At 43.9% G+C, this 18357-nt stretch overlaps 1 protein-coding gene and 1 long non-coding RNA gene across 3 annotated transcripts in view; one reads left to right on the top strand and one right to left on the bottom strand.

The window, feature by feature from the left end:
* Nucleotides 1–5845, top strand: part of ARHGEF26 (Rho guanine nucleotide exchange factor 26) — a 109241-nt gene extending 103396 nt beyond the window's left edge. For both annotated transcript variants that reach the window (XM_079100511.1, XM_079100510.1), the window contains 3 exons: nucleotides 1948–2015; nucleotides 3267–3371; nucleotides 3944–5845. In XM_079100511.1, coding sequence (XP_078956637.1) covers nucleotides 1948–2015; nucleotides 3267–3371; nucleotides 3944–4086 — 316 coding nt within the window. In that variant the 3' untranslated portion in view covers nucleotides 4087–5845. The remainder of the gene's footprint in view (nucleotides 1–1947; nucleotides 2016–3266; nucleotides 3372–3943) is intronic.
* Nucleotides 5846–12014: 6169 nt separating this feature from the next.
* On the bottom strand, nucleotides 12015–16708 carry LOC306637740. Its single transcript, XR_013757245.1, has 3 exons — nucleotides 16583–16708; nucleotides 15726–15878; nucleotides 12015–15371 (listed from the first exon to the last, which is right to left on the bottom strand). It is a non-coding gene; the product is annotated as an uncharacterized lncRNA (long non-coding RNA).
* Between the last annotated feature and the right edge of the window lie 1649 nt (nucleotides 16709–18357).

Below are 18357 nucleotides of genomic sequence, written 5' to 3'. Positions count from 1 at the left end.
CCTTTGCCCGCGGAGGCGAAGCTTCTCAGAGCTGGGCAGCGTCCTCGTTTTCTGAGGAATGCGTGCGTGGTGCTGCTTGACACGCCAACTTGGCCAGGGCCAGCTTGTTTCTTTGAGCTGAGAGTCGTGCAGTGTGCGCTGGGGCCGCTGTCCTTACCCGCCCTGCTGTTTGATCGGCTCTCGGAGCCCAGACCTCTGCAGACGTGCTCTAAGAGCGGAGCACACAGTGGTGATGTTCGGACGAAGCCAGAGGCGACGTGCAGATCTCGTAGGGCTGTGCCCAGCACACACATGCTCCCCAAGACTTTCTAGAACAAGTCTAACTCCTGGCCTGTCAGAGTTGATGGGCAGCAGGCAGGTGGACAGGGGCGGGGTTCAGGGAGTGGGGGCAGTCAGGAGCGGAGGCTCTGGAGGTGGCGGGGGCCACAGGGATGGAATGCCTGGATCTTGGTGTGGCCGGGGTGTGACAGAGCTGTGCAGCAGGGCCTCAGGGCTGCAGGCAGGAAGGGGACGGAGCCCGCGTGCCCCGGAAGCGGCTCCCGCGGGCAGTGCGGCTCTGCCTCCCACACTGTGCAGACAGGGCATCCGAGCCAGAGCCATCCAGCAGCCGGACACCAGGCGGACAGCAGCCAGCATGGTGCCCAGTACTTCCTGAGTCCATCCGTGGTGCGGGATCAGGTGGAGGTCACCCCTGGAGGGAGGCCTGGCCTGGTGGTTGGTCTGGCCGTGCGTGTGCCTGGTGGATGGCTGTGCGCCTCAGGGCCGACGTCCTGACAGCGGCTCCAGGCGCGGTGCCTCCAGTGACTGGCGCACAGTAAGGCGGAGACAAGGCGCTGGTGACGGGGGCTGGGGTGCTCTGGGTGACGTGCTTGCCTGGGACTGCGGAGGGATGCCTGGGGCGCGTGAGGATGGGTGACGGTGACAGGAGGCCTAGGGGCAGGTGCAGCGGGAGAAGACGCCTTTCCACGCACGGGGTAGGAGGTAATTGACCGCGTGGTCCCTTCTGAGCAGTAGGAATGTCCCCCGGGAGTTGGCATGGTTGGAGTTCCTGGCCTCAGAACCTCTGCCTGGCCACCGCCTCCTCCTACCAGATCGGGAGGGTGTAGGGAGCGCTGGATGTCCCCTCTGCTGGGATGTCCCCGGGTTGCTCGCAGGGACACACTGGTTTGCTGCGCGATTCTTAAGAGAGTTGGAGTGTGTGTGTGTGTGTGTGTGTGTGTGTGTGTGGCTTGATCAGTTGCAGTCCTAAGGTTTCTTTTCTTTGTGGTGCTGGGGATTGAGTCCCCGGCCCCTAAGGTTCAGTTTTTCAAGATACAAAGCCGATGCCTGTGTGTGGAGCCGTCCTCTCTTCTCTGAGCGTTTGGTCTCTCGTTCATTATTCCGTGTCATGTATTCATAACTCATCTTGTATTTTTAGAGTCTCGCTTTTGTTTCTTGCTGTTTTTCTTTTTCTGCTCTGCTCATGAAATCGTTTTAAAGCATGGAAGAACAGTCTAAATATAGCCACAGGATTGCTGTCCCAGTAAGGCTCATGTGTAGCAGTTAGCTGTCCAGGGGACAGGCAGGTAAGTACGCGTGCGAGACAGGAGGGGACGTCATGGAGCAGACTTGACTTGGACTTGTGGAAAGTGGGATCAAACGTGGGTTTGCGAGGGTGTGTGGTACCTGTGACCGGGTCTTGGTGTGATCGGCCCTTCACTAAATGTCGCAGTCACGTGAGAAACTCCACTTAGCCATCAGCCAGCCAAACCATGGAGAGTCCTTTGCGGTGGCGATTTGTCCTCTGCCCGGTTTGGAGTGCTCAGATTCTTGCTGGACGTTACTTGTGAAGGCCTTCCCCCCGGCCCCGCCCCCGGAGCGTTTTCCGGGAGGGCTCGGCTGGGTGCTGGCACACTCATCTTCCTGAGCACCCTGACCCTCCGCTGTCCACTATCTGCCCCTGTTTAGGAGCGAGCGGGCCCGCTGGATCACCGCCCTGGGACACAGCAGCGGGAAGCAGCCTCCTGACCGAACCTGTAAGTGCCAGCGATGGCCGCAGCCTGCTGGGAGCGTGGCGGGCTGCCCCCTGCCGGATGCTGGGCCTGGTCTCCTCCTCCCAGCTCTGGCTTCATGGCTTCCCGGGGTGTCCCTCCGGAGCCTGCTCAGTCATCTGCATGTCACCAACATCTTTTACATGCACACGGGAGGACAGCCCAGGTGTGAACACTCTGCCTGAGCTAGGAGGCTCTGAAGTTCCTAGCTGGAGTTAACGGGCAGTGGTTCCGAGTTTAGGTCATCTCCATAGCAACAGTAGAAACGTCCAATCTGGACGTTTCCAACCTAAAGATTCCTTTTGATCTTCTCTATCACGTGGTCAAGTTAAGAACATGTATCCAGGCACGGTGGCGCATGCCTGTAATCCCAGCCACTCAGGAGGTTGAGGCAGGAGGATCTCGAGTTCAAAGCCAGCCTCAGCCAAAGCGAGGCACTAAGCAACTCAGGGAGACCCTGTCTCTAAATAAAATACAAAATAGGGCTGGGGCGTGTCTCAGTGGTCGAGTACCCCAAGTTCAAGCCCTGGTATCAAAAGAGTTAAGAACGTGTGCCCTGTTCCTTCCAGAGGACTGGGGGCCACTGCGGTAAAGGAGGGTGTCCTGTGCTTATTCTTAGCTCCTTAACTTTGGCATTATGGGTGATTGTTTGAAAGAAGATCGAATCCAAAGATTTAGGGCCCCAAAACAGGTCAGCCTGGAGCACTAAAAAAACGATAGCTTTTGACAGATTCAAGCTGAATGGGTCGGCCTGCAGTTGGATTTTGTTAGCCAGTGGCTGCAGTAGCCCTGTGGCCCAGCACCCCGTCGCTGGGGTGGTTCCACGTGTTGCTTCAGCATTTGGGGAATCTGGGCGTCCCCTGCGCCTTTGGTGCGCTGCTCCTGGTGGGGCGGGGACTCCCTGGTTGAGCCAGGGCATGGGGCCTGCCGCTCCACCCTCAGTTGCGGCGCTGTGGCGTGTCACACGCTCTTGCCTCAGTTTACCCAGGCACAGGGCCGTTCTCTGCATGTGTGTGAGGGACCAGCGACTCCCGAGCAAGGGTTATTGAGTTCTCAGGCAGCGGAGGCAGCTCTGGGGCCTGGGCGTCTGCAGGGTGAAGCCGTCAGAGCTGCTGCCCCCCAGCGGAAGCCTCTCCGTCCGGGCCACGGGGTTGTGTGGAGCTGGGGAAGCAGGCGCCTGCCGGGGGCCCGCCTGCTGGGCGTAGCCATGGCAAGCTCCGTGTGTCCTGTCCCCAGCGCTGACCCAGGTGGAAGTCATCAGGTCCTTCACAGCCAAGCAGCCGGACGAGCTCTCCCTGCAGGTGGGGGACGTGGCGCTCATCTATCAGCGTGTGGGCGACGGTGAGTGATGTGTCCCGTGCTCAGGACCCAGGGCCCCCTGTGTGTTCCTGCTGCCCTTCCCTGATCCCCTTCCTTCTCTCTCCTGAGATCTCACTTCCCAAACTGGAGGCTTCTCGGAGCCCTAAAGATGACTCGGGTGTTTTGGGGACTCGGGTGCATTTGAAAACCTTTACCCAGGCTGCCGGTCCCTTCTGTGCCACTTCCCTGGGGCCTCTTGATCCTCTGTGGCTCCTGTCTACCTTTGGTCAGCCGTCTGCACCTTTGCCTTCGACCTGGTCGAGTCTCGTGGTTTGTTATCCGTCCCCCAGCAACCTAGCTCTCCTCTCCAGAGGTTCTTCCTGCCTTTCCAAGGAAACCTGCCCCTGCTGTCCCTTCCCAAAGCACCCGCTTCCCGGCTCAGCCCGCGTACCTCAGCTTCTGCTCCTGCCCCGTCCTCTCCCTCTCTCGCCTCCGCCCTCACCCTGTGTCACCCGGGTGCCCAGCCCGCGGCCGGACGCTGCTCACATGACCGCCCCTCTCCTCCTGGGACCCGGGTGCGTCTTGCCGGGTGCAGACTCCGTGCTCCCTTGCAGGCTGGTATGAGGGGGAGCGGCTTCGAGATGGAGAAAGAGGCTGGTTCCCCATGGAATGTGCCAAGGAGATAACGTGCCAGACGACCATCGACGAGAACGTGGAGAGGATGGGCCGTCTGCTGGGCCTGGAGACCAACGTGTAGCCCGTGGTGCCCGTGGCCGCGAGGTCTGCAGGACCGGGTGGCGGCCGGTCGGTGCCGCCTGGTTTTGCGTTGGTTCCATCGCAGCCTGTTTGGTTGAAGGGATGAGAACACTCGCCCTTGAGCTCGCCCACGTCCTGCCCTCAGGAGGACAGTTGGTTCAGGGAGCTCCGTGTCTGCCTATGGGACCCGTCCCCCGGGGCCCCGGCGGCCTCCGCTCTGGCGCCACCGCATTCTGGCAGGAAGGAAGAAGACAGCGGCGCGACGCGGGGCCTGGCACTGTGGCCCAGGAGCGCCCCCGGCTCCCGCCAGCAGCACCTCGTCCCTAAGGAACGTCTTTCCCTGCCTCCAGTTCACTTCGGAAAGAACCAGTGGGTCTCAGAAAGCAAGCTGTCCTGTTGTTCTAAACCTTTTCCTCCAGAAAAGGGGGTGACGTGTGAAGTTGTGCCGCCATTTCCTCGCTAGGAGGAAAATGAGGAACTGTGTGGGGTTTCTTAAGGCCTCTCGTTGGGTGTTGGCCCTGGGAAAGTGCAGTTCAGCAAAGCCCAGTCCCTTTAAGTAGCACAGGACTCAGATGGGCACGTAGGGGAGGCATCGTGGGTGCGGGGCAGGGATCCCGCTTGTCTCCATGTTTTCAGCAGAGCTGATAACCTGACCTGAGGCTGCCTGGCCTTCAATGACGCGTGGCTCTTGACCGTCCCACTTGTTTCCCAGTAGGAGATTGACTGGAACGTGCCTTCGCAGCCTCCAGGAAGGGACAGTCAGCCTCGGTGTCCGGAAGCCAGTGTGACACCTGCTTGAACGGTTCCGACCTTTGCACCAGCAGCCTTGCTCGCTGGGTTTGCAGTCTCTCTGAACTCGTGCAAGGAGAGACAAAAGTCACTTAAATAGCAGCAAGTTTTGTAAAGACTTAACGAGGGTCTGGAAAACTGGGAGGGGAGAAGTGATTCTTACTGGCAGCTGTGTTTCTTTTTCTGTTCCATTGCCTTTAACAAAGGGGAAAACGTGGCAGAGTAGATATTACTAGAAGACTAAGATCTGTGTCTGAAGTGTCCCGGCTCCTATCTGCCGAGCAGTCACTCAAACTGCAAGGCCCCAGGTGAGTGTGTGTGGCTCCCAGGACCTGCACACTCCAGCCTGGGCAGGTACGGACACCCTCGAGTTGCTGTCTGTCACCTGTGCATGCCTTCTGTTGCAAAGACATTCCAGGCCCCAGTTCCATGAGGCCTAAGCAAGTTTGTGAATGAGGCAGGAGCAGCCCAGGCTCACAGAGGCCTGGCGCCTCTTCAGTGACACCACGGAGAGAGAATGAACAGAGTTACCTAGTGTCATGCTTTATTTAGGAAGGAAGGTAATTCCGTTGCTTACAAAGGGGTCATTTTGCATTATTTTTGCTAATACTCAGTTGAAGCTAAAAAGCCAACTGCATGAATCCTGTGAATTAATTTATAAGTGGAAATGAACAGTTTTGGAAATGTGTGCATTTTATAAATCATAGAGGGCAGATCAGGACTTTGTTAGGGAAGGGGCAGCAGTGCAGCAGATACATGACGCGTTCACAGGGTTTCCTTTCAACCGTGAATTGTTTTTAACATGACATGGTATTTCTTTTCCCAAACCTGGTTCACTTTTCTTTGAATACCTTCTCTGAATTGTGCAGTGACTGTTCATGGAAAACAAACATGCTGTTTTTGTTCCAGCAAGTTGAGACTGCTTGTACACTTTCAACAGAGTTTGTGAGTTTATAAAGATTTTGGATAGACTTGTCCTCTCGTGCAGTGTGGTTTAATTTGGTTCTGGTGCTAAGCTTACGGTTTTCTATAGCCAGCGTCGCGGGGACTCATCTTTTCCCACGGGCACTTCCTGGCATCAGCTGCCCTGGAATACGGGAGCATCTTTTCGGGTTGGGCCATGCTGCTGCTTCTCACAGTGGACCCAAACTGCAGGACCGAACAGCTCATCTCACAGGCACCCGGTCCCTGCCTCTGGAGCACATCCTGACCTTCATCTTGGCCACCCAGCCTCTGACCCTTTATCTTCCATCCTGTACAGCTTGTTGAAGGCAAATTGAACCCTTCATTCTCATCGCCACATAATGGATCACAACGATGTCAGTCCCTTAAAGCAACCTGCCTTGGCATCTTGCAGTCCTGTGGTCAGAAACCCAGAACCACAGTGCCTCTGAGTTCCCAGAGTCTCCCAAGGGGAGGGGGAGAGGAGCGCCTTGGGAGGGGCTGCGACTCTGACCAGGCTCGGGATGCAGGCTGTCCTAGGCAGGGGTGGCCTGGGCTGAGGTGGAGCCCGCTAGCCGAGGACAGTTCCTGCAGAGGCTGAGGGCTGAAGGCGGTCAGCTGGCAGCACTCCCTGCAGTCCTGGAGGGAATCGGCGTGGACATCACAGCACTTGGCACGTGGCTCTGTCCGTATGGGGGGGGGGAAGAGATCTTTAAGATAAAAGGCGTGACGAGGGGTAAAGAGCCCACCCATTGGCCAAGGTTTTGTTTAATGAAGATGTTATCAATAATTCTGGACAGATATGCTCCCAAAATATATGAAGCAGAAGTTGGTGAAATATACGAAGTCCAAAATGATAGCATGGAACAATTCATTAAATCTCTCAATAGCTGATAGGAAAAGTAGAAAAGAATCAGTAAACATGTAGAAAATTTTAATGACAATAGTTTAATATATATTAAACTTGGCAACAATTTCAGCATGCATCTTCTTTTCAATCACAGAAGATATTTACACTAGGCTATTTCCTGGGCCATAAGGCAAGCTTCGGCAATTTTTAAAGGACTAATGTTATAGAGAGTTCTTTGATTGCAATGTGTTAGAAATCAGCAATGAAAATAAATATATGCCAGTCACCTGGAAATTTAGACCTAGATGTAAAATGCAAGACCATAAATCCCTAAAAGATGAGACAGGAAAAAACCTAAGTGACCTTGGGTTTTGGGGATGCATAGCCCCACCAAAAGCACAATACAAGAAGGAAAGAGCTGATAAACTGAGCTTTATTAGCCTTGAAAGTCAATTCTGTAAAAGATGTTAAGGGAATGAAAAGATGAGCCACAGAGAGGGAGAAGATCTTTGTAAATCATAACTGATAAAGGTTTCCATCTAAAACATAGGAACTCTTGAAACTCAACAACTAGAAATCAACTAGATTTAAGTAATGGGAAAATAACTACATCATCAGATATACCGGTAGCAAATATGCATATGGACAGAAGCACACCACCACATGAGGGAACAGAGACACCTTCTCACTTTCTTCTCTCTGTACTGGGGATTGAACCCGGGTCTCCTGCTGCTCTACCACTGAGCTATACTACACCCCCCCCCCCCGCCCATTTGTTTGTTTGTTTTTACATTTTATTTTGAGACAGTGTCTTGCTAAGTTGCCTGCACAACCTAGCCATTCTGCCTTAGCCTCTTGAGTAGCTGGGATTCTAGGGGTGCACCACCCTAACTAGAATTAGTGAGGATATGAAGTAGCAGCAATTCTTATTCATTGCTGGTTGGAACACAAAAGCCACTTGGAAAGACAGTTGAGCAGTTTCCTATAGAGTCAGACACTCTACCATATGACGCAACAATCACACTCTGGTATTCATCCAATTGCCCAAACTTGTAAGCAACCAAGGACTTAAATAATGAATAGATAAGCTGCTACCTCCATATGGTGGAGTATTTATCAGCAGTAAAAGGAATCATGCCTAAAAAAATAGGAAGAAACCTTAAATACAGATTGCTAAGTGAGAGAAGTCTATCAGAAAAGGCTCCACACTGTGATTCCAAATACAGGGCATTCTGGAAAAGGCAAACTGCAGGCCATGCTTGCTGGTCTCAGGGAAGGAACAAAGGCATCGCCATAGCAATGGCAGACACAAGCCAGTGTACATTTTTCAAAATGCACAACAAATGATGAACTCTGAACTGTAGACTTTAATAATAAAGTATCAATATTGGCTCATCAATTGTAAAATACTGCATAAATATGCAAGATGTCAACAGGGAAAGTGAGAGGTGAAGGCTTATGTGGAAACTAGATACTAAATACTTCCTAGTTTTTCTGTAAACCTAAAACTGCTGTAATAAACAAGTATTAGTTCTAAATAAAATTTTTGAAGGAGTTTTTCAAACAAATAACAAAATTTGGAACATCAGGAATAAAGAACCACAAAGGATAAACATTTGGGGAAACAGACTACATGGCTTAAAGTGAAATCATCTCTCTGACATGGTTCTCAACGTACGTAAAGGAAATATTCAAGAAAACTAATTTATAAAACAAAAGGTAAGTGTGCCTAAGTGGTGGTAAGGTTCTCAGACCTCACTTGAAGCGGCAAGATGTTGATACAGTGGGCTACAGCTTCCATCTGTACACTGCAAACCATACAGCACAGCGACAAAACTCCAGCACACGGAAAAGCACCAGCACGGAGAAATGGAATAGTACATTTACAGGTAGACCACAGGAAGGTGGGAAATGGGAAACAGGAATGAAAAGGGGGCAAATACGAAATGCAAGTCTGCCATGCATCAATGAACACAGAATTTATGTTGTCTAAATTCTTGGCAGATAGTGACTGAGATTTTTAAAATAGCCTACTAAACTATATGCTACCTGAAACATTTAAATATGATTACATAGGTAAATTTAAAGTAAATGAATGGAAAAATATATCTAGCAAATACCAATTTAAAAGAAAAGGCTTGAAGTGGTATTACTGTTAGATGAACTTCAACATTCCAGGGACATATGAACACTGCTTAATAATAAAGGGGCAATATGCCAAAAGGATACAAGAATCTTAAATGTGCATGTACCTGGTAAGAGATGTAAAATACATGAAGTAAAAACTAATAGAACTAAAAGAAAAATACACATGCAGAACTCCTAGGAACAGTACACTCTACCCAGCAACAGATTACTCATTCTTTGCCTGTAGTGATGGAACATTACTGAGCTATGTCATATTCTGGACCACAGAACATTGAAAGGAATGGAAATCACATGCAGAATGTTCTTTGACCACAATGGAACCAAGCTTCAAGTTAACAACAGAAAGACAAAAGGAAAATTCCCAAACTGGAACTTAAAAACAGTGCATCTCTAAATAATCTCTTGATCAAAGATGACAGGAAAAAAAAAATACATTGAATAATATGAAAATACAACATTTCAAAACATGTAGGGTGCAGCTAAAGCAGTGCTTACAGTATAACACAAAATACTTACAGTAGCAAATAAGAAACAAACTCCATCTCAAGAAACAAGAAATAAAGGGCCAAGTGCAGAAATCGACTAAATTGAAGACAGAAAACCAGTTAAAATAAATGAACCAGATTTTTTTTGAAAAGATTTTGATAGGCAGCAAGACTGACAGAAAAGACAGAAAACTAATTACTAAGGTAGAGAATGAAAAATCCTTACAAGCATTAAAAGGACAAAAAGGAATATTACAACTTCACACCAGTTCAACAAAGTAAATACATGGACCAATTCATTAAAAACCACTGATGTAGTTTAATTGCTAAATAAATTTAATGAGTGGATGTAGAATTTCCTAAAAAGAAATCTCCAGGTGCAAATGGTTGTTTTGTACTAAAACACGGTAAAGAATGGTTAACACCAATTCTACATAATCTCTTCCAGATAATGCAAGAGAAAGGTGACTTTCTACTTCAGTTTAGACCAGCTCTGTCCTACGTGGAAAAACTTTAGACTGGTAGCTCTCATGAACCAGAAGTAATATATAATATCACCAGATAACATTCAGAAACGTGTGTAAACAATTAACACCACAACCAAGTGGGCTTATTCTGGGAACGCAAGGCCCCCTCAATATCTGGAGAGCCACCATATATTGATAGGTTAAAAAAAAAACAAACTGATGAAGAAAAAAATGTATTTAGAAAAGTCAAAATACATGAAAAAACTCAGCAAACCAAGGCTTGAGCCTTTCAAAGTCATCTTTTTAATTATTTTTGATTCATTGTACACAAATGGGGCACAACTTTCATTCCCTGACTGTACATCAAAATCATCTTTGATACTTAATTTTATGCTGTTTATTTGATTATCATGAATGCAGGTGTGTTAAGAGAGGACAGACATATTCAAGTTTATTAAACGGATTTAAAATTTAAAAATACTTTAAGTTGGCCTCCACTTGTATTCAGTTCAGATACCACAAAAACATTAGGTCTATTCCATCTTTGCCTTAAAATTAACAGGAAGAAACGGGCTTCCGAATATCCAACAGCTACTTGCTTCTCTCCACAAATGGCTGTTGAAAGAAAATGGGTGAATGTAAGTCATGGAAAAGACCAAGCACTGAAATAATGGAAGGAATATACAGCTGATCCTTGAACAGGGTGGTGGGGTCAGCTAACCCAGTCAAAGATTTGACTCTTCCAGCACTTATCATAGCCTACTGTTGACTGGAGGCCTCAGCGATAACATGAAGTTAAATCAACACGTATTTGTATGTTATATGCATCATATATGGTGCAAAATGGAACTCTAAGATCACGTGTGACTGTGATATGCAGTTTACGGAAGACTTGCTGCTTCCCTGGAGATGTGTCTATCACCACATGGTGGCTCAAGTGGATACTGAAAGGCGTTCATGGGGACAGCAATGGTTTGCAGTATTCCAGTGTGCTGTGCCAGTGCAGAGGATGAGCTGATGGAGATTCAGTGCTGCATGTTGACATTCCCTTGGCCGTGAGCAGATGAATTTGAACTTTCAGAACAGATCTGTATATATTTTCTGCATTAATGGCATTTCTCTCGCACTTTTCAATGTCTAGGCTACACCATTCACCTGCAACGTTTTAAAAGTGTTACAAATCTCCCCGCAAAAGTACATACAGAAGTGGATCCACGAAGCTCTTTACATGTTGTTCAAGGGTTAACAAGAGAGCCAGATGCCAAGACAGAAAAGTCACCAAGGGTTCTTCACCGAAGCTTTGCTAAAACAAGTTCGTTATTCCTACCCAACTTGTCTTCATTGTGAGAAGGTACACAATCTACTCTGTAAGGACTCAGAAATATACCACTTACATTGTCCTGAAAAGCTACTTGATAATTCATACCAGACCTAAAGAACTCGAAAAAGAGAAAGTCAGGACACACAAGACTTCCTAGCTCAGCAGGACTGGGAGACTCCCTCAGCTATGGTGGACTGGCTGAGGCGCTTCACCGCTTCCTCTTCTCTCCCTGGCCTTTTTCAATACCTGGAATGTTTCTTCCCAAGCCCCACCCTTCACCTGGTAGTGAATATGTAACATCTTGCCATCACAGTTACCAAAAACTGGTACTACTTTCCTCTGACACTTCGTTTCGATAGCTTAACTCTGAGCTGTAGCAGCCAACTTTAGAGTAGGACAACTGGACATTTTCAATGTCAAGCAACATAACTTTCTGGGTATCTAAACCAAATAAACTTCTCCTCCCCCGGATATACTGTTCAACCTCCTATCATGTAACATGAGGTAGAAAACCAAAATACACAGGATATAAGACAGTTAACCAAAGCAACAAGCTCATGAAAAGATGCCCATCATTGATCATAAAAGTAAAAATGAAAATCAAAATGAAATAGGACTACATATCCACTAAAGGTGAATGTTAAACAATCAAAAACTAAAAATCCAAAGTACTGAAAAGGATGTGAAACACCTGGAACCCCACGCATTGTTGTTGGGAATGCAAGACAGGCATATAATTCATTAATTGTGGAAAAAGCTCTAGATAGGCTGATATCAGTTAATTATAAGTTATTCTCTATATTTACTGCGTTTTTCAAAATAGCCACTTCCAAAAAAACTCAGCTCTTATGAACACACTTACCATACGACACTGCAATCTTAATCCTAGGTGTTTCACCAAAAGAAAACATAACCACACAGACTGTATGCATACATTCATAGCAGCTTTATTCACAATAGCAGAAACACGGAAAACAAGCCAAATGTCCACAACTGGTAAATGAGTGAACTGTCATAATGACACAGTGCAATACTAAACAATAAAAAAGAACTAATACATGCACCAACACGACTTATCTCAAGCTCTGTGTTGTTAAGAGAAAGAGGCTGGACATAAAGACTGTACATGATTCCATTTATTGGGAATTCTAGAAAAGGCAGAACTAATGACAAAAAGCACATGAATGGTGATCAAGGACAAGAGGTGGGAAGGGGAACTGCCTGCAGAGAATGAGGGAAATACTGAGGTGATGGGAATGTAATTACATTCTTTATATAGGTGCCAAATTCACTGACATACACTTAAATTGGTTCATTTCATTGTATATAATACCTTACAGTTTAAAAAAAGTATGGAAATATATCAAAACAAATAGTAACATGATTTGCTTTTTATGTTGAATTTCCAAAGATTCTTTCATGAGGATGTTTTGTTTTAAAATCAGAATAAAAATACCATTTAAAAACAATTAACATTATCACAAATACATACTATACATGATCAGAGTTGTTTAAAATAAATACAAACTCAGAGGCTAAGACTAGAAGGAAATCTACCACAATTGATTTACTCTGAATGAGAGGGTACTAAAATGCATTCTAAAGTTTTTCTACCATTAATAACTAGTAGGGGTGTTCTTCATTTTAAAAATGCAGTAAAAAGAGGATAACTTGTAATTAACTGGTATCAACTCATCTAAAGCTTTTGCCATAATTAATGAATTAGGTAGTATTATATGCTGTTTTTATATACTTTTTAAACCTTACCTAGTGGTTTATTTCTTCCATGTTTTCCCTGTAAGTTGCTATTTCACTGCTGTTTTTCAAGTTATTCTCTATTGCTCAGAGTGACTTCTTAATTTAACGTCTTTGTTCTTTAAAATTTCTAGGTAACAGACACAGAACTTATTTTCCACTAAGCAATGCCCTATTCTGTAAACAAAAGAAACACAACAAATGAATAGCACCTTTGATTAAGATTTCTGTCTGCATCAGCTGTAGAAACACGACATAAACTGGAGGTAACAGTAACTGCTTTAAGTTCTGTGAATCCCTCACCTACTAATTCTTCAGGATTAGTTCTCCCATTCATATAAAGATTAAATACCAGTTTGCCAAGATGGAACCAACTAATCATTTTTTTCTTAAACAGAATCTTTAAATCCTTTCTTCCAAGACCATTTTTGTCAACTGAATAAGTATTTAAACTGGCTAACAAGAGGGGGGAAAAAAAAACCACAAAAATTAAACACTCCTTTAGAGCCAACAGGTCACCTTGACTTTATGGGTAAAACTAATATGCTACAATATTGTGACATGACTCATTCCAAAACCTCACTCTGGGAGGCCAGCCAAGAGAATGGACTGAGGACACACAGTACATTCAAGCCCTTGGTAGGCAACGATGAGGGACACACATTCCCAGAAATGGGAGCAGTGCCAGAAGCAGCACTGTGATAGAACAGCATCATCAATACATTCAGCCACTGAGGATACACTTATTCCTTTGGTTTCCTTGCAATTTATTGGAAGGCACAATAAAATTTGCACTCTTTAGAATACAGCAGGATGCTTTTGCTGTGTTTTTTAATACCTTCAGACATAAGGGTCAAAACTGTTACATCACAATGCAGGAGGCCACAGTTCAGTGACAGTGTTTCAGTTAATATACTCAAAGTATATTAAGTTAAAAATACCTTACACTAAACAGGTTTTAAAAAATGAAGGATGTATTCTATTAACATCAATCCACAAGTAGGCAGTTTTAAGAGTCAGTCAGTGCTGTAGCTCACCCTGCATCAAGGACTTTGGCCAAGTGTCACCTTTCCACCCTGAGCCAACCTCAGAATATGGCTGTGTCCCTTTCTGATCCTAAGTTGGATACAGCAGTTCCCAGTATCAGATTCTGACAAGACACTATCTAAAGAAGAGAGCAGAGTTTTCTCTTTTAAATCCATTAGCACAAAAAATCTTTCTCAGACATCCCCTGGCTTGCCGTTGCCACAGGCAAACTCACATATGCAGGCCTCACTTAGGACTTAAGAAAGGAGTAAGACCACACGTGACTGGCTCAGAACCACCTAACTCACCCTTGGGGACGAGTTCTACATGTTAGAGCCCAGTTGACAAGCGAAAGCAAGAAGGGAGAGACAAAATGGCTGTTGGAAAACAACCCACAGTTTTTGTCATAATCTGATAGGGCCGAGAAAATACGTTACCTGTCCTCATACTAACTTCCACTAGCTAAGAAGGTAAAACAAGTGTTGGGGGAAAAAAAAAAAAAGGAGACGATACATTTAAAAAATATTTCACGGATAACAACAGACTCAGTGAGGACACTGTGTGTACCAGGCACTATTCTATGTGTTTTACATATATTAACATATTTAGGCCTCACAATTTTTATCTGTATTTAAGAAAACAGAAAAGCCAAGTAACTTGCTCAAGACATCTAGATGACAGGTGAGACTGGAACTTAGGCTCCAGACTCATGCTCTCTAACGCTGCTACATTATGCTGTACTAGGCATAAAAAAGGGGAATGTATATTAGAAAAAGTATGAACATCAAGTAAACCATGTGAGAGTGGAGATGCAGAAACCAAGCCAAGAAGTTAACTAAGATTTTACACATTGTACATTTTATTAGATACCGGGCTTTAGTACAACAAATTTACTTCTGATAGAAGTTTCATTTTTAAAAAATGTTGCGATTTCCAAATTCTTACCTGACCCTACTTTCTGGCTAACCTTTCATTTTTGGTTCTGCACTTCATTTTGAACAGAAAATTAATTTTCTGTAACAGAACAAAGGAATTTCTTATGGTATAAGACTCAATATGTTTAAGAGGAATACTCCCAAAGAGTGGGCATGACCACAACAGACTGTGACCAGAGAACATATTGCTTTTTATGGCATATTTATAATAGCTACAGATAACATCATCAAGTCATGCACATTAAATCTTTACTACCTACTAAAGGATTCTACCTTACAAATGAAAATTGGTCATGTCCCAGGGTTTGGCATTTAGCCAGAAGTTAAACCATGAGGAAGATGGTTTGTCAAACTGGCTTTTCAGATCAACACAGAAAAGTTGTCAGCTGTAATATCCATCCTGGAATCGTGGTGGAAAGTTCCTGGGAGTTGCCTTTTCTTGTGTTTTGATTAAGTCTGTAATAGCTGATAGGACAGCACAGTCTCTGGATTTTGTGTCCTTCCAGTCCACAGGATGAGGACTTTCAATCTTCTCTTGTAGAAGGATATCTAGTTCCTTTCTTAATTCCTAAGGTTGAAAAAATTATATGTGTTCAACAAAGGCAGGTGTGTTATCCAGCAATATAATAGATAAAAGTGACTTTAGTTGGTACAGAGATTCACAAGTTATTACACACAAAAAACCTGAAATATTCAGTGAGGAACAAAAAAAGTTTGGCTAAACAATTCAAAATTTTATCTGAGCCCTTTTGAAGTTGATCTGTTACGACCCCAAAAACAACTTGGAAAAACTATGGATCAATTTCTCAATACCATGAGCTCTTATGAAATAGAGCAAAAATCATTACTGTGTAATATCTGAAACAAGACCACCTGCTGACATGCATGGACATCTAAAGATAATCAGGTAGAGATCAGTCACCTTAACAAGATGGGCAATTCTTGCTGGAGACTGAAACACGATCCATTCGTCTACAGCAATGGTTTCCTGGTCATTATCCTTCTGGATGGAAATATCACCTCCAAAGAACAAGAGACAGTATGGGGAAACTTCTGTGCAGTCATACAAGTATATCTACAATGAGAATGGAAGTAAATGAGTGCATTTAGGAGTCAGAAAGGATCATTATCAGGCTAATTCAATAATATCACCAGAATTGATCTTATTAGTGGCTTTCTTCTAAAGTATTTACTTATTGGCGGTGTTGGGCTTCAACACCAGGAAAGCGTCCACCTCCGTATGTCAGGCAAATGGTATCCCACTGAGTCATACACCTACCTCCAAGAAACAATTTTAAATGAAACCACCTTTGTCAATTCAGAGAACACAGATTTTATATTTTGTTTTATAATTTAAAATACACTACTCTTTGAACAAAATATTTTGTGTCAAAACCAAAACACTAATGTAACTGAAGTTATTTTTATTTATATTCAGCATTTTAAAAGTCCTCTAATAAATAAACAGAATCCACTTAATATTCTGACCACTACTTATAAGGTATACTGCTGTGCCAACAAAATTGTGCCCACAGTATAACCTCCCATACACCATAAAATTCAAGGATCTTTTGAAAGGTTCTGAAAAATCACACAAACCAAATAACTATCCTATTTCATGAACACACAAAGTTCCATCATGACAGACCTGTAAGTTGAAAGCATAGGTTATAGGAATACAGCTGCAATTTATGTGAAAAGGAAAATTATTATTTTGAAAACTATACAAAGAGATAAGACTGATAATTGAGATCCATAATTATCCACATGTTCACTTACACTACTTGTTCTCATCTTTAGGTGATAGATAAGCCAGTTGTAGTGAAAATCTGTTTGTTCCACATTAACAGATTTAGGATGAAGAGCAACCAGGCCATCAGTTTTGGTGTAAACTTTCACCCTTTAAAAAAGTTAAAATGCAGTTTGTTAAAAATATTTTTAGAGGATTCTTTTTATTGCAAAATCCCAAACATACCCCAGAAAGTAATTCCACAGGTGAGCTGTTTATTTCTGCAATATGTAAATATAAAAGTTAACATTTGAGGAAAGAAAGATTTTCTTAATGATAGATGGGAAAATATCAGCTAAGTAGGAATACTCGAAACCATATAACTAACTCTTGCAGGTGTAATTACTCAACATATTACAAAAAGCTGACAGAATACTCCTTTATGTTAAATATATACTATACTGCTAAGGATGAAGAAGAACAACAAAAACTCTGAAATAAATGACCAAGTAAAAAATTTCACAGGGTGTGTACCCAGAATATAAACTAAAAACAGAATTGTGTTGAAAGTGAGCTTTTCCTAAAATTGATTTAAAAGAATCTAATTTAAAATATGTTTTCAATGGTCTCAGTCACTCAAACCCGTTTCAAAATAGGAATATCTGGAATACATGTACTTTGACAGTTTAGTTTAGTATCTCAATTCCTAGGGGGTGTCTTTAATAAGTTTTATCACAATTTATAAGAAATTTTAGTATTAGTTTATTTTTAAATAGCAACATTAATTTCTTGTATTCCATAAGAATATGAAGCTATAATCCATAAATTCTTCCCAACTTTTAAGAGTATTTTTTTTAAGTTCTAGGAATACACTTACATCAAAATCATGAATCAGTTATGATTCACTATTCAGAATAAAATCAGAAATTATTTTTTTTTGACCCAACAGTCAATTTAACTAATGCATTCTGCAACTGTTGGCAAATTTCCATACAGCATCAGACTCTACAACTTTGGTCAAAACAACCCAACTGTGCTAGCACAGCAGGAAGACAGACATAACATGTAAATGGGCGTGGCTGTGCCCCAATAACTACTAAGAAAAGTTTTGGCCTTTAAGCCAAAATTTACTGACCCACTATTCTAAACCGAAACAAAGCCAATCCAAAGAGAACTTTTTTCATAAATTCCTCCCAGAATGACACAGAAAGATAACATATTTGTTTTCAAAGAGTCTCTCTGATAACCTACCTATAAAGTTAGATATAAAGAAAAGAATCTTGCAAAGTACTGACATCAGAATTGTAGTTGGATGACTTAAAATATAGATACTCCAACGGTAATGATGAAAAGTCTCCTGTTTACCCGTGATCTTATACCTTAAAATAGGGTTTCTTGACCTCAGCACTATTGACTTTGAACTGGGTGACACTTAACTGTGAGAAGTTGTTCTGTATATCATGGGATGTTTAGCAGTATAGCTGGCCTCTTATCTCGTAAGACTTTTGCCAACCATAAATGTCTCTACACATTGCCCATAGTTCTCTGGGGGGACAGATCACCCTCACTGAAAACCACTCCCTCAGAACAGTGTTTGCATGTTCTATGTTTTTTGCAAATATATTTGCAGTCTACATTTTTCAAGTTATTAATCACAAGGTATCCAACTTTGTGTGTGTGATATTGGGGACTGAACCCAGAGCTCTGCTCATACCACACACTTTACCTGAGCTACATCCCTAGGCCCTGCCTCTTCTTTTATTTTGATGCAGTCTCACTAAGTTGCCCAGGCTGGCTTTAAACTTGGCAATTCTCTTGCCTTGGC

Source organism: Sciurus vulgaris (assembly GCF_902686455.1).
Source record: "Sciurus vulgaris genome assembly, chromosome: 10".
NCBI classification, from domain to species: domain Eukaryota; kingdom Metazoa; phylum Chordata; class Mammalia; order Rodentia; family Sciuridae; genus Sciurus; species Sciurus vulgaris.
The sequence above is the reverse complement of the archived record's forward strand: the minus strand, read 5'-3'. Positions and strand labels throughout refer to the sequence as shown.